Consider the following 14,683-nt stretch of genomic DNA (forward strand, 5'->3'; position numbering starts at 1 on the left):
GCAGCACCTTTCTCCCCATCACAATTGAGGTTGCCGGTGAATAAGCACTGAAGGGAGTGTAAATAGCACCGGTGATCTCTGGCACCGCCCACTGGCACTTCAGCCCCCAACCATCCATTTCCTGATGCATGTGGCCCCTGACTGCCCACCCCTAAGTTCACCCCCTTCCTGGAAAAAACAGGCAGTTGTTCTACGCCGCAACCCTCACCTTTCCGGAAGAAAATCATGCCCGCCCGGCACCCCCGCAGGGTTTTGTGCGTCGTGGTCGAGACCACGTCGCAGTGCTCGAAGGGGGACGGCACCACGCCGGCAGCCACCAAGCCGCTGATGTGAGCCATGTCAGCCATCAGGTATGCCCCGTTCTCATCGGCAATCTTCCTCATGCGAGCGTAGTCCAGGTTCCGCGAATAGCAGCTGACCCCTAGGAGAGAAGAGACCATTCAGAATGCCCAAGACCAGCTGGGAAATTTAAAACACTTAATTGATGCAACAAAAAACAGCATAAAATACAGTATAAAACGTGAGTAACAATAAATTCAGAATTCAAAAATCAATTTAGGGGGGAAATCCATCCAATAAGCATTAGATGATCACCAGGGCTAGCTGGGTAAATTAGTCCTACTTGGGCCAGCGAGGAGACCAGGGGAGAATTAGCTGTGGGGTCCCAGAGCGGGTAATCTTCATAAAAAGGGTAGGGGGAGGGAAGGAAGGGGAATAAAAGATTAGGCTAAGTTCAAGTTGAAAGCCAGGCGGAATAGCTCTGTCTTACAGGCCCTGTGGAAGGAAGTTAAATCCTGCAGGGCCCTGGTCTCATGGGACAGAGCATTCCACCAGGTCGGAGCCATCACTGAGAAGGCCCTGGCCCTGGGGTAGTAGGGGGGTTGTTGGCGATTACAGAACGTTAGTAAGGGTACATCTCCACCAATCGTCTTACCTGCGATGATCAGCTTTGGGTGGAACAAGCGGGCATTCTCCTCCAGCCTGTCATAGTCGATGTAGCCAGTTTCAGGGTTGACCTGGTGAGAAGGAGGACCAAGAAGAACAGTTCAACAGGAGCAGCTCCTCCAGCTTCTGGTGTTGCCTGGGGGTGGGCACACTGCGGTAGACACCAGAAGAGGAGATTGGCAACAGAGACACCAGCAGGCATCAAGGAAGGGTCCAAGCAGAAAGTTCTCAAGCTTGCATGTGCAAGGCGAGGGGCTGGCACATACTTGGTGCCTCACACCTCTCATTACACAACTACAACCTGAATTGGCTACCAGGATACCGTACTAAGGAAGAGCTGCGGCAAATAAACTTCTGAACGCATTCTTAGGCAGCCAAGTGCTCAACCACCACACACTTAAAAATGAAAAGCGTATACGGCCTAGGACCCTCTTACCTACGGGACCGCCTCTCCTGGTATGTCCCACGGAGGACCTTACGGTCTTCAAACAAAAACATCTTGGAGGTCCCCGGCCACAGGGAGGTTAGGCTGGCCTTGACCATAGCCAGGGCTTTTTCAGTCATGGCCCCGATCTGGTGGAACGCTCTGTCACAAGAGACTAGGGCCCTGTGGGACTTGACATCTTTCCGCAGGGCCTGCAAGACAGAGCTGTTCCACCAGGCCTTTGGCCAAGGCACAGTCTGACCCCCTCCTTCGGTAATCCTCACAGAACTCTAGCCCAGTGGTTGCCATTAATTTGATTTTGAATTGATTTTAGAATGCATTTCAATTAATTGATTGTGATTTTATGTAAACTGTGTTACTTTTATTGTTGTTAGCCACTCTGAGCCCGGCTTTGGCTGGGGAGGGCGGGATATAAATATTTTATTATTATTATTATTAATGCTGGTGGTCAACAAAAGACGTTCAAAGACTCTCTCAAGGCAAATCTGAAAAAATGTAGTATAAACACCAACAACTGGGAAACAGTGGCCTGTGAGCACTCCAATTGGAAATCAGCCTTTACCAAAGGTGTCATGGGCTTAGAAGACACTCGAACTCAGGACGCAAGGGAGAAATGTGCTAAGAGAAAGGCACTCTTGGCAAATCCACACCATGATCAACTCCTGCCCGGAAACCTATGTCCCCACTGTGGAAGGACGTGTGGATCCAGAAGTGGCCTCCACAGTCACTTACGGACCCATTGTTAAAACCGTGTTTATGGAAGACAATCTTACTCGACTACGAGAGATCGCCAAAGAAGAAGACCACCCAACAAATTGCTGCATTCAGAAGAAGGACAGAGATCCCTCGACATGGAACGAGGCTCACCTTGTAAGGCATGGACTCAAAGAAGATGGAGGTGGCTGAGATCTTCTTCTTGTCCGTCATGAAGCCGTGGGTCAGGTGGCCTCCATCTGGCAAATCCAAGCCCATGATCCTTCCGTGGGGCTCTACGAGGGCCGTGTATACTGCAAAGTTCGCTGGAGACCCTGAAAATGAGAAGGGTGGGGGGAAAGAAAGCCTGAACATATCCTAGCATATGTTCTGAGGTCCTGCTCCGAGGGCTTTCTGGCGGTTCCCTCACTGTGTGAAGTGAGGTTGCAGGGAACCAGGCAGAGGGCCTTCTCAGTGGTGGTGCCTGCCCTGTGGAACGCCCTCCCGTCAGATGTCAAGGAAATAAACAACTCTCTGACTTTTAGAAGACATCTGAAGGCAGCCTTGTTTAGGGAAGTTTTTAATGTTTGATGTTTTATCGTTACAGGTAGGTAGCAGTGTTGGTCTGGCGTAGTCAAAACAAAACAAAATAAATAAAATAAAATAAAATAAAAAACTCCTTCCAGTAGCACCTTAGAGACCAACTAAGTTAGTTATTGGTATGAGCTTTCATGTCCATGCACACTTCTTCAGCTAGTTTTATCGTGTTTTTAATATTCTGTAAGGAGCCACCCAGAGTGGCTGGGGAAACCCAACCAGATGAGCGGGGTTGTATGTATGTATGTATGTATAAATACTATTATTATTATTATTATTATTATTATTATTATAGCATACTGCTTTCTAAATATAATGGGCTACAGTTCCCCTCAGCATGACCAATGATCGGGTTGATGGAGAACACTCCATTGGTTGTCCCTGCTCCAGATGTTTCTGCATCCCTCAACCATTGACTACTCTGGCTGGGACTGATAGGAATTGGGAACCCAGCAAAGACATCCATGTACACACAGTGCTTTATAGAGGGAGAGGCCAGGCCTCTGATCCAAGGAGCTTACAGCAGGCTTCCTCAACCTCGGCCTTCCAGATTTTTGTGGCCTACAACTCCCATGATCCCTAGCTAGCAGGACCAGTGGTCAGGGATGATGGGAATTGTAGTCTCAAAACATCTGGAGGGCCGAGGTTGAGGAAGCCTGGCTTACAGCTTAGGTCACTAGGTTCCCACAAAGGAACCAGCCCTCTCCACAGCCCTCCATTACCAGTTAGATGATAGGAATACCTGAGTATGGCTGAACATTGACTCCCCACTTCTGTGGGTCCAGCCCGTAAGCCTCCAAGGCTCTTTTCTGACACAGCCTCTCCAGCTCATCCACAAACTCCGTCCCACCATAATACCTAAAACAAGGAAGGAGAAGGAAAGTTTTGTGTGCGCATCTCCGTTTTCATAACCGCAACACTGGCTTATAATCTCTATTCTAGCTGGAGGTGCATCATACGATTGGCAACAGACATAAACTGGGTGCCGTGGGGTGGAGTTAAGAGCTGTTGAGAGCAAGGCAACGTCATCGCAACCCGTGTCATTGACTGGTTGGGTGCAGAGGAATGGTGGGAGGAACCAGCCGAGGAACCCCCAAGGGCAAAGGCTCAGAGCCTGAAGACAGGTGGTGGGACAAGGAAGAGGGAGAAGAGGTCACTGGGCTTAGTGAGCGGGGGGAGTCTGTGGCAGAGGGAAGTACAGAATCAGTGGTAGAAGCTGAAGCAGGGGAGGAGGGAGATCAAGAGGCTGAGAAGAGTCAAGCTGGTGAAGAATCAAGGATGCCTCCCCCTCCTACTGCGAAAAGCTCCCTGCCCCCCTCGTCTCCCGGAACCAGAAGAGGCATGAAAAAGGGTGGAGGAGAGGCTGGCTGTATGCAGGCACAGTCTCAGATTGCTTGGGGAAAGCCCTGGGAAAGAGGGGACTCAGATGGCTGTGGACTTTTAGTCTCAGCAACCGATCCGTGGGGCAAGACCTACCAGGGATGAGTTGCTGCGCTCCTTAGGCCTGACACTCAGCCAGGTCTGTGCAGATTGTGTGATTTACTGCCGGCTCGCTCCTGACAACCTGTCACTGGAAGCCTTTATCAACAATGAGACACAGACAAGTTTGCTTGGCATGGGGGGGAAAGGATCTCAGCCGGGCCTGGAGCCCAAGTCATCTGGCCCCTACCTTTGTCCCGGGTATCCCTCCGAATATTTGTTGTTCATGCAGGAGCCCAGGGCCTCCAGAACCGCCCGGCTGGCGAAGTTCTCCGACGCAATCAGCTCCAAGCCAAGCCGCTGCCGCCGCTTCTCTTTCTTGATGATGTCGTAGACCTTTGTACGAGGAGGAAATGGATACAGGGACAGAAGAAGCTGCCTTAGACCCAGTGAAACCCATTGGGCCACTGAGCTCAGTACTGTTGGCACTGACTGGCAGGGTCTCATGCAGGCAGTTTTTTCTCACCCGGCCTAGAGGTGCCAGGGACCTCCTGCATGCACACCTTTCCCCCAAAGGTGTAAGGTAAAGGGACCCCTGACCATTAGGCCAGTCGTGGCTGGCTCTGGGGTTGCGGCTCTCTTCTCGCTTTCTTGGCCGAGGGAGCCGGTGTACAGCTTCCGGGTCATGTGGCCAGCATGACTAAGCCTCTTCTGGCGAACCAGAGCAGTGCACGGAAACGCCGTTTACCTTCCCGCCGGAGAGGTACCTATTTATCTACTTGCACTTTGACGTGCTTTCGAATTGCTAGGTTGGCAGGAGCTGGGACCGAGCAACGGGAGCTCACCCCGTCGTGGGGATTTGAACCGCTGACCTTCCGATCGGCAAGTCCTAGGGTCTGTAGTTTAACCCACAGTGCCAACCGCGTGTAGAAACACAGTAAAATGTCATGCTGTGAAACACGAACCGCTTATAAACGCCATCTCCAACTCCTTGAACAATTCCATAAACAGTGTCTCCGAAAAAATTACACATTACTTGGGAAGACAGGCGAACTAATGCCAGTGTACCGGAAGAAGCAAAGATCACCAGTGTCGAAGCAATAATTCGTCAACACCAACTTCGTTGGACTGGTCATGTTGTACCAATGACTGATTATCATCTTCCAAAGCAACTACCCTATTCCAAACTTAAAAATGGTGGTCAGCAAAAGAGGTTTAAAGACTCTCTCTCGAGGCAAATCTTTAAAAATGTAGTATAAACACCGATAACAGGGAAAAAGTGGCCTGCCAGCGCTCCAATTGGAGAACAGCCTTTACCAAAGGTGTCATGGGCTTTGAAGACACTCGAACTCAGGACGAAAGGGAGATACATGCTAAGAGGAAGGCATGCTTGGCAAATCCCCACCGTGATCAACTCCCGCCCAGAAACCTATGTCACCGCTGTGGAAGGACATGTGGATCCAGAATCGGCCTCCAGAGTCACTTACGGTCCCACTGTTAAAACCGTGTTTATGGAAGACAATCTTACTCAGCTACAGGTATCGCCAAAGAAGACGACAATGACTGTGTCCAACGTCCGTTGGGACATTTAGCTCAGGGTGGCCCACACTGGCTGGCAGCAGCTTTTCAGAGTTTCAGGCAGCAGATGCACTATCACTGAACTATGGGCATTCTCAAATAGGTAGCCCAGAGTTAGATGTGACTAATTAACTGGACTGCAGGCTGAAACATTTCTAATTGGGTGACTTCATTTCAACTAATCAACAGAATTTATATCACTCGTTTCAAGTGTTAAAGGTGTTCCTTGCACACCCCTCAATATTCCCTATTTCCCTAGGCTTTTTAAACATGTTCTTTTCCTCCAGTGGTTGGTTTTTATGCTGCTCTTGTAAGTTTTTTGCAATTAGGCTGCATTTATAGAACTTTATGTTTAGTAACAATTATTACTACTTTTATTATCGACTGCCTGACCAGGGTGAAGGACAGAACGTAAAGCAAATAACAAAAACACACACCAATTGAACTATAGCATTAATAATTCATTGCTTACTACCCCCCCCCCAAAGTCTCAAAGCAACTTAACAATATTTAAAAAAACATTTAGACATGCTATACCACACCAAAACAAAATTCATTGACAACAAATAATGTCAGGTGAAAACAACAGTGTGGGCGAAATAACCACCACTTTTTAAATGTATAGACTGAAGAAACAAATTTTAACCTGGCCCCAGTGCAAACAATGTTAGCAGGATAGCACCAATCTGAAGTGCCACAATGACATTAACAGACATTCTCAATATGAGTACAGGGCTTTTTCTGCAGTGGCTCCCCTTTTTTTGGAACGCTCTCCCCAGGGAGGCTCAGCTAGCGCCGTAGTTCTATATCCTTAGGTGCCAGGCAAAAGCTTTCGTCTATAACCCGGCCTTAAACCATCTGTGGCCTTTTAGAAGTGGGTGGGAATGTTTTTAAGGCATTTCTTTTCCCTCTTAGTTTCAATGCATCTATGTGGGGTTTACTGTCCATTTGCTTGGTTGCAAGTCGCTTTGGGTTCCCCAGGGCTAGATAAAGAGACAAACTCTGTGAGTTTCTAGAAATGGCAAAATTGACAGCAATTATTAGAGGCCACTCATTCAGAGAATAATTAGAGAGTGGGATGTAGTGAAGGAATAAATGGAAAAACATGGTTCCGGAATTGAAATATTACTAGAGAATGTGTAAAATGTGCAGGGGTAAGCAAGAAAATAATAATAGAATCAATTGAATAATTATTAAATTATAACAACACAAGATGGAAGAAGTAAAATATTGAGATCACACAGGGGTGAAGGGGAGTGGGGGGTATATGGGAACCTATAATATCATTTATAATATAATTTGTTAACGGCGTTATATTTACATATAGCAAAGGGAAGCCTAGAGCAATTAGATATATTTTAATTTAGGTAATCTATGTAAAAGGCTTATGTTAGAAAATGAATATGGATTTTGAATTTGATGTTTGTAATTTTTTTTGGTTTTGAAATAAAATTTTTAAAAAGAGAGAGAGAATTGGACTCCAGCAGAATCTGGGAGGGCCGCCAAAACAGACCCCCTCTCTGCTGCAGAGGTAGGAAGGTGGGAAAATCTGAAAGGGTTAAGCCGGCGCCAAGTGTAATTTTCTCAATGAACGTCACTGAGCCCGTAAAGGTCAATGACCTGCTGTCCCCTGGTTGCTCAAAACCATTGCCGACGAATGACAGCGGTCCCTGCCCTCCGGTTTCTTCCGCCAGAATCAATACTACCCTCTCCTGGTTGACGTCACCGTCCAAACAAGAAGCCCTCTTACCTCTGGGTCATTGGTGTCTAGAGGTTCCATCACCATCTTGTTGTGAGAGGTCCACTCCTCCTTAGTTATGGGGTTTCCATCTGCTTTGGGGAGGTTGGCCATGGCAGCAGAGGTCTGCAGCAGCCCAGAGAGAAAGAACGGCAGAGGATTGGCCGGAGGGCAGGCAAAAGGGAGTCCCAAAACTTTGGAAGCTGAAATTGAGAAAGGTTAAGTGAGCTATCAGGCCTGTATACTCTGCTTTGTGGCCCTTAACAGAGCCACCAAGGAGGTTTATGATAATACAGCGGACACTCGGGTTGCGAATGTGATCCGTGCGGTATGCACGTTCGCAACCTGCAGCAGCACGTCTGCGCATGCGCGGGTTGTGATTCGGTGCTTCTGCGCATGCGCAAAGCGCAATTTAGCATTTCTGCACATGTGCAACCGCCGAAACCCGGAAGTAACCCGTTCCGGTACTTCCAGGTTTCGGCGGTCTGTAACCCAAAAAAACGCAACCTGAAGCGTCTGTAACCCGAGCTATGACTGTATAGTGGTACTACAGTAGTACCTCGGGTTACAGATGCTTCAGGTTACAGACTCCGCTAACCCAGAAATAGTACCTCAGGTTAAGAACTTTGCTTCAGGAGGAGAACAGAAATCGCGTGGTGGCAGTGGGAGGCCCCATTAGCTAAAGTGGTACCTCAGATTAAGAACAGTTTCAGGTTAAGAATGAACCTCCGGAACGAATTAAGTTCTTAACCCGAGGTACCACTGTACCTTGGTTCTCAAACTTAATCCGTTCCTGAAGTCTGTTCCGCAACCAAAGCATTCCAAAACCAAGGCACGCTTTCCCATAGAAAGTAATGCAAAATGGATTAATCCGTTCCAGACTTTTTAAAAACAACCGCTAAAACGGCAATTTAACATGATTTTTACTGTTTGACAAGACCATTGATCCATAAAATGAAAGCAATAAACAATGTACTGCAGTCACACAATTAATCCATCAGTAGCTGAACTGGGTTTCCACACAGTCACAAAAACAAAACAAAAAAGCCACAAAAACAAAAATGCAAAATAAATAGCAAAAACAGACAGACCTCAGCGTAAACTTCAAAACGGAAGCGTTACACTCAAAACGGAGCATGTTAGGCTTCCGAAAAATGTTCGCAAACCGGAACACTTACTTCCGGGTTTGCAGTGTTTGGGTTCCAAGTTGTTTGAGTACCAAGGCGTTTGAGAACCAAGGCACCACTGTAAAATAAATACACCTGTAAATATGCAGCCAGCGTAACAACAGAGATATTTAAAAACCACAAAAGCGTATGTATTCAAAAATGGGGAAGCAACACCCTGCCCCACGGACCCATTCAAACAGGGGCAGGGAGCCTTTTCCAGACCAAGGGCCACATCCTCTTGCAAAGAGCCTTCTGGGGGCCGCTTGCAAGTGGTGGGCGGGGCAGAGGCAACAGTGGGCGGAGCAATGGAGCAAAGCACTTTTATACCACTTTAGCAGGCATGGCTCCTCGCAAAGAATCCTGGGAGCTGCAGTTTACCCCTCACAGAGCTATAATTCCCAACACCCTTAGCAAGCTATAGTTCCCAGGACTCTTTATGGGGAAAGCCATGTGCTTTAAATGTATGGCGTGGCTGCAGGGGACCACTGCTTCTGAGCTTGGGAGGTGTGCAGCAGGGGCAGCCGCCCTGTCTGGAGCAAGACTGACAAGCCAGCCTGCCCAAGGCAACAGATGGCTCTCATCTGCTGACCTCCATGTGACTTGTTGGCAGAACCGGAGCCTTAAACAGGCGCAAACTGCAACAGGAACAAAGCTCAGGCTGTCTTAACCGGGGGAACTCATCCCGAGTTATTCGTTAACTCCTCAAGGATAGCAAAAAGGCCGTGTGCAGCTAATTGGGCAACTGCAGGCGGCTCACAATCGCCAAACAGCTAAAGTCCATTTTGAAATACTGCCTAGCGTCCAAGATTGTCCTGGGCATCAGAGGGGCCAGAGCTAAGAATGTCTGGCTTTAAAAACTGCTAACATAGCATTTTAGGGGGAAGGGCTACATGACCCTCGTTCAGGGTTCGAAATTAGCAGGGCGCCAGGCGCATTTTGCGCCTAAAGATTCTCCATTTGCGAGCACTTCAAAAAGTCTGGGTGCTGTTTTTTTTGCTGACACTCAAGGATTACTGAAACGTGTGTGCTTTGAAGCTTCGAAGTATATGTTAAAGACAGACAATATGTTAAGGAGTTTAGCAATAAAGCGTAGGGTGTTTTGAAAACTGAAGTATGGTACCAATAATTTTATTATCAACACCAAATTAAACATGTGTTAACCATTTCTGATAAAAACGTGATGTTAACAACGTGTCTCTTGTGAATTGCGTGTTGGTTCATGCTTATAAAAATAATAGTGTTGCCGACCCCCACCCTCCGTGGCAACTAGACCAGGGGTTGGCAAGGCTTAGCGGGCGTGGGCCAGATCACTACCACGGAGATCCGCCATGGGCCAGACCGGCGCAGCGCGACACTGGAAATTGTGTCTGCACATGTCCGTGGTGCCGGAAATAGCTTCTGCGCATGCCCAGACGCCAAAAATTGCGATTTCCGGCACCACGGACATGCACAGGCGCGATTTCCGGCATCTAGGCATGCGCAGAAGCGATTTCCGGAGCCGCGGAAGAGAACTAGACATTCTGTTTTGGTGCCCACAACCCAGGTCCCAGAAGCCATTTGGCTCCTAGCTTTTCTATCCCAGTTTCTAACACTGCCCTCGTGGAACCCTTCCAAGTTCAAAATTATCTCTCTCTCTATGACTCCCGACGCGGGTGGCGCTGTGGGTTAAACCACAGAGCCTAGGGCTTGCCGATCAGAAGGTCGGCGGTTCGAATCCTCACAACGGGGTGAGATCCTGTTGCTCGGTCCCTGCTCCTGCCAACCTAGCAGTTCGAAAGCACGTCAGAGTGGAAGTAGATAAATAGGTACTGCTCTGGCGGGAAGGTAAACGGTGTTTCCGTGCGCTGCTCTGGTTCGCCAGAAGCGGCTTAGTCATGACCCAGAAGCTGTACGCCGGCTCCCTCGGCCAATAAAGTGAGATGAGCGCCACAACCGCAGAGTCGGTCACGACTGGACCTAATGGTCAGGGGTCCTTTATATGACTTCCATGAGCATCAGCTTCAGAACTTCACGAAAAGTTACTAGTTCCAACATAACCTGGGGGGCCACTTTACATACCTTTCGTCCCCCAAAAGCACCTCTGTGTAAGAAACAACACACCCACAATAGCCACGCATGACATTCACAGGCGTCTTTTTATTATAATTTGTGCTCTATTCTGCTGAAAGCTATGCACCCGTCCTCTCCCAAAATGAAACGCGCAGCTTAGCAATATTCGTTAAATCCAGGGGCTAAGAAAATCTCAGCCAATTAATTGTGTTTCTTTGTTGATTAATTCACTAATTACATTTACCTAAGGGTAAAAACAAAGACTCTGAAGGAGGAGCTCCCTGTTTTTAGATGATGTAAACATGCAAGAGAGAAAAAGTGGGGAATGCTTGTTATAAAAACAATGCCCTGCCACCTACCGTTTGTACTTTGTGTTCATTATAATATTTCTGGTTAAGAGGTGTACACCTTTTTTTTTTTAAGAGTTGAATCAGTTACCTAATCCAGTTTATTTACTTAAGTCTATTTAAATTCTGTTGCAGATCCACAGGGCTCTGGGTGACTGACAATACAACTGGAACAAAGTCATAAAATGCCAATGGGACAATAAAAATACAATATAGACAACAATTGAAACCATTTCAGATTGCTGCCTGGGTCAAAGGCCTGAGTGATCAGCCGCATTTTAGCCTCTAAAAACCATCAGCGCAGGCACCAAGTAGATTTCAAGGGCCATGAAATTCCAAGGATTAGATGCCCCAGCAGAAAGGACCTTCCCTCCTGGCCTGATGTTCAGTTTCTGGCGGTGAGACACCATGGAGATTCTCTCACCCTTAACTCCCAGGTAGGGACATACTTGGGAGAGGATCTTGCTCAGTTTTTTAGGTCTCAAGTGGTTCAGGGCTTTGCAAGTCATTTGCAAACCCTTGACTTTGGACTGAAACGGTATTGGCAGCTGAAGCATATTTTAATAGCTGGAATAACATCGCTCTGGCTAGTGGCCTCGTGCAAGACAGGTCACTGTGGGCAAGCTATCCATATTCAGGAATTGGTCATAGCAGCTGAACCAGCCAGTGTTGAGGAAAATAACTCAGTTTAATCATTAAAATTTGCAGCCCTTGTTTAAAAGGGGTAAGCGGCGGCTTGACTGCCCGCCCGCTGTTGGCAGTAAAAATGAGCTGGTTGGCATATTCCAGAAAGACGAGGGGCAGATCTGCACCATACTTTTACGGCACACCCAACACGCTTCAAAGCACAAGACTTTCCCCACAAAATCCAGGGACCTGCTGTTTGTTACGGGTGATGGGAACTGTAGCTCTGTGAGGGGAGAACTACAGTTCCCAGGATTCCTTGGGGGAAGCCATGGGTGCACTTTATATGTATGGGGTGGCTCTGCGCTTAGGACTGCAATCCTGTAAGACTTAGTCATGAGTAAGTTTCTGGCTTTTGAGGAACATCTACGAATAAAGATGGTTAGCCCTGCACTTTATGGCACATTTTTGATGATCCGCATGTTAATTATTATTGTGTTTATATCCTCTCCCCGTTTTTCTCACAAGTCTGTGATGTTGCCTGTAACATAGCAAATATAGCAAAGTATAACAACACTCCAAACTGTGCTGGATTACAGCTTCTAACATCCCTGGATCGCAACCCACGCTGGCTGAACTGATGGAGAGTCCAGCAACTTCTTGAAGGCTGCAGGTTCCCCGTTCCTGGAGGACAAGATCTAACTGCTAACATGCTCTAAAAAACTTGGCTGCAAGTATTTACAGGGGAAAGCAGAGACATCACCTTGCCAACAAAGGTCCGTATAGTTAAAGCTACGGTTTTCCCAGTAGTGATGTATGGAAGTGAGAGCTGGACCATAAAGAAGGCTGGTCGCCGAAGAATTGATGCTTTTGAATTGTGGTGCTGGAGGAGACTCTTGAGAGTCCCATGGACTGCAAGAAGATCAAACCGATCCATTCTGAAGGAAATCAGCCCTGAGTGCTCACTGGAAGGACAGATCCTGAAGCTGAGGCTCCAATACTTTGGCCACCTCATGAGAAGAGAAGACTCCCTGGAAAAGTCCCTGATGCTGGGAAAGATGGAGGGCACAAGGAGAAGGGGACGACAGAGGACGAGATGGTTGGACAGTGTTCTCGAAGCTACCAGCATGAGTTTGACCAAACTGCGGGAGGCAGTGGAAGACAGGAGTGCCTGGCGTGCTCTGGTCCAGGGGGCCACGAAGAGTCGGACACGACTAAACGACTAAACAACAACATTTACAGGGGACTAAACGCCCTCAGGCCTCCTTCAGCCCAGTCCTCTGAAACAGTGAAAACTTTATGCATTTCCACCACCCCCACAAGCTAGGGATTACAAACATTTCACCTTACTTGATAGGTCTCCTCTGCCTTTTAAGAGCCGTGCACAGGGCGGCAAATGCAACAGGTGCAGCTTTTCTAGGGAGAGAAAGTGAGGCTTCACCTGTTGGATTTCTGCCTGCCGCGCAGGAGGAGATAAAATATGGGTGGACAGCCAAGCACAGCACTAGGCACGGAAAAGGGGGAAAGAGTCTGCAAACCCACACCCTCAATACTTACCGGATTCCTCAATTCCCCGCCACGTGCTGGAGAATCCCTCGAAAGAAAGGGCAAGTTTCCCCTCTACTCCTAGGCTTAAATCCTCAAGGCCCAGCGCGCTCCGCGGTATGGAACTCTCAGAACTTTCTGCCTCGGTCCGCAGCCAATCAGAGCGATCCGACTGCCAGTCCTCCGTCTGCGTCATAGCCAATCGGGGGAAAGCGGCCCGGGCCTCCCTACCTTGCCTCGCACGCTATTGGCTGAGAGTTTTCGAGCTCCCTTTAGAACGCACAAGCTCTGCCTCCTCCCCGTTATCAGAGCTGCCAGTTTTGATCTTCAGTGCTTTTTTGCACCTCGGGCAGAGTTCCTCTGAGCATACGCAGAGTATTTATTCTTTCTTTCAGGAAAACATTTATTGGGCAGCCGTTCCATCAAGAGAGGGGAAGCTGGCGGCTCACTCCGATCATCTTTGCAAAACAAAAACAAAACAACCCAGCTCCATCTGGTACCTCCTGCCTCTGAACCGCGCCAGCTGGTCATTATAGGACCGGTTTAGAAATTTGGGCTCGTGTTTTGTTTTTCCGCTTCCCTCGCTGTCCCTTTTCCTCTGTGTGTCTTTTAAAAAGAAATAAAAATTGTAAACCTGTAGGGCAGAGAATGTCCTGTGTCGACTGGTTGTATGTAAGCAGATCCGGGAGCCATTTTGGCAGAAGAGCAGGGTACAAATGTTCTCTCTCTATATATTTATTTAAAGACATAATGAGAAGGTGTACCTGAACATGTGTAGGCTTTTTAAAAAAGCCTTTTCATTTATTATTTACTAATACTGTAGACCGTTTCCCCCAAAGAGGGGCCCTAGTATTAAAATACAAGAAGCAAACAATGGTTGAAACAAAATAACAAGTTTAAATAAAAATAAAACACTAAAAAACTGAACCCAAGAAACAGAATTGAACCCACCAGCAAAAGTTGTGCGTCTTTGGTATTAATATGTTTATTTATTTACATCTCTCCATTCCTACAAGGTGCCCAAGGTAGCATACATGGTTCTGTTCCTCCCTATATAATCCTCACAACAACCTTATGAAGTAGATTAGGCTGAAAGGGAAGGACTAGCCCAAGGTCACCCTGAGAGCTCTATGGCTGAGTGGGGATTTGAAGCCTGGTCTCCCAGGTGCTAGTATGACACTCTAACCACTATATACACCCTTGGCAATTTAAATCAATACATACTTTTGTAGGTACAAGTCTACTTCATCCGATGCAAGGTTTTAAAAACCACTCTCCATAACATACAGAAGAGTCCTGCAGACTGCTTTCTTCCCTGAAGAATACCACCTTTCCTCTAGTGAAAAAAATAATAATGTTGAAACACTGGCAATACCGGGTGGCAGGTGAAAACAACAAGCAACTCTGTCTCTTCCTGGGGAGGATAAGCAGATCAGATTGACAGCTTCATACGCATTTCCCGCCCTGAAAGCATTTCAGTGCAGGAAGCAACACAACATACATGTAACTGTCATATGTGATGGTCTTATATAGT

General features: G+C 47.5%; 1 protein-coding gene and 1 long non-coding RNA gene across 2 annotated transcripts in view; one reads left to right on the forward strand and one right to left on the reverse strand.

The window, feature by feature from the left end:
- Positions 1-13,360, reverse strand: part of SHMT1 (serine hydroxymethyltransferase 1) — a 23,543-nt gene extending 10,183 nt beyond the window's left edge. Inside the window, exons 1-7 of the mRNA XM_080981078.1 lie at positions 13,162-13,360; positions 7,428-7,618; positions 4,350-4,495; positions 3,423-3,538; positions 2,258-2,418; positions 935-1,016; positions 209-421 (exon numbers count right to left, since the gene is read on the reverse strand). Of these exons, the coding sequence (XP_080837204.1) occupies positions 209-421; positions 935-1,016; positions 2,258-2,418; positions 3,423-3,538; positions 4,350-4,495; positions 7,428-7,618; positions 13,162-13,345 (1,093 nt within the window). The 5' untranslated portion in view covers positions 13,346-13,360. The remainder of the gene's footprint in view (positions 1-208; positions 422-934; positions 1,017-2,257; positions 2,419-3,422; positions 3,539-4,349; positions 4,496-7,427; positions 7,619-13,161) is intronic.
- On the forward strand, positions 10,548-13,798 carry LOC308463161. The gene is made up of 2 exons (XR_013979500.1): positions 10,548-11,417; positions 13,545-13,798. It is a non-coding gene; the product is annotated as an uncharacterized lncRNA (long non-coding RNA).
- Positions 13,799-14,683: the final 885 nt, after the last annotated feature.

This window comes from Podarcis pityusensis (genome assembly GCF_964106645.2).
Source record: "Podarcis pityusensis genome assembly, chromosome: 14".
Lineage (NCBI taxonomy): Eukaryota > Metazoa > Chordata > Lepidosauria > Squamata > Lacertidae > Podarcis > Podarcis pityusensis.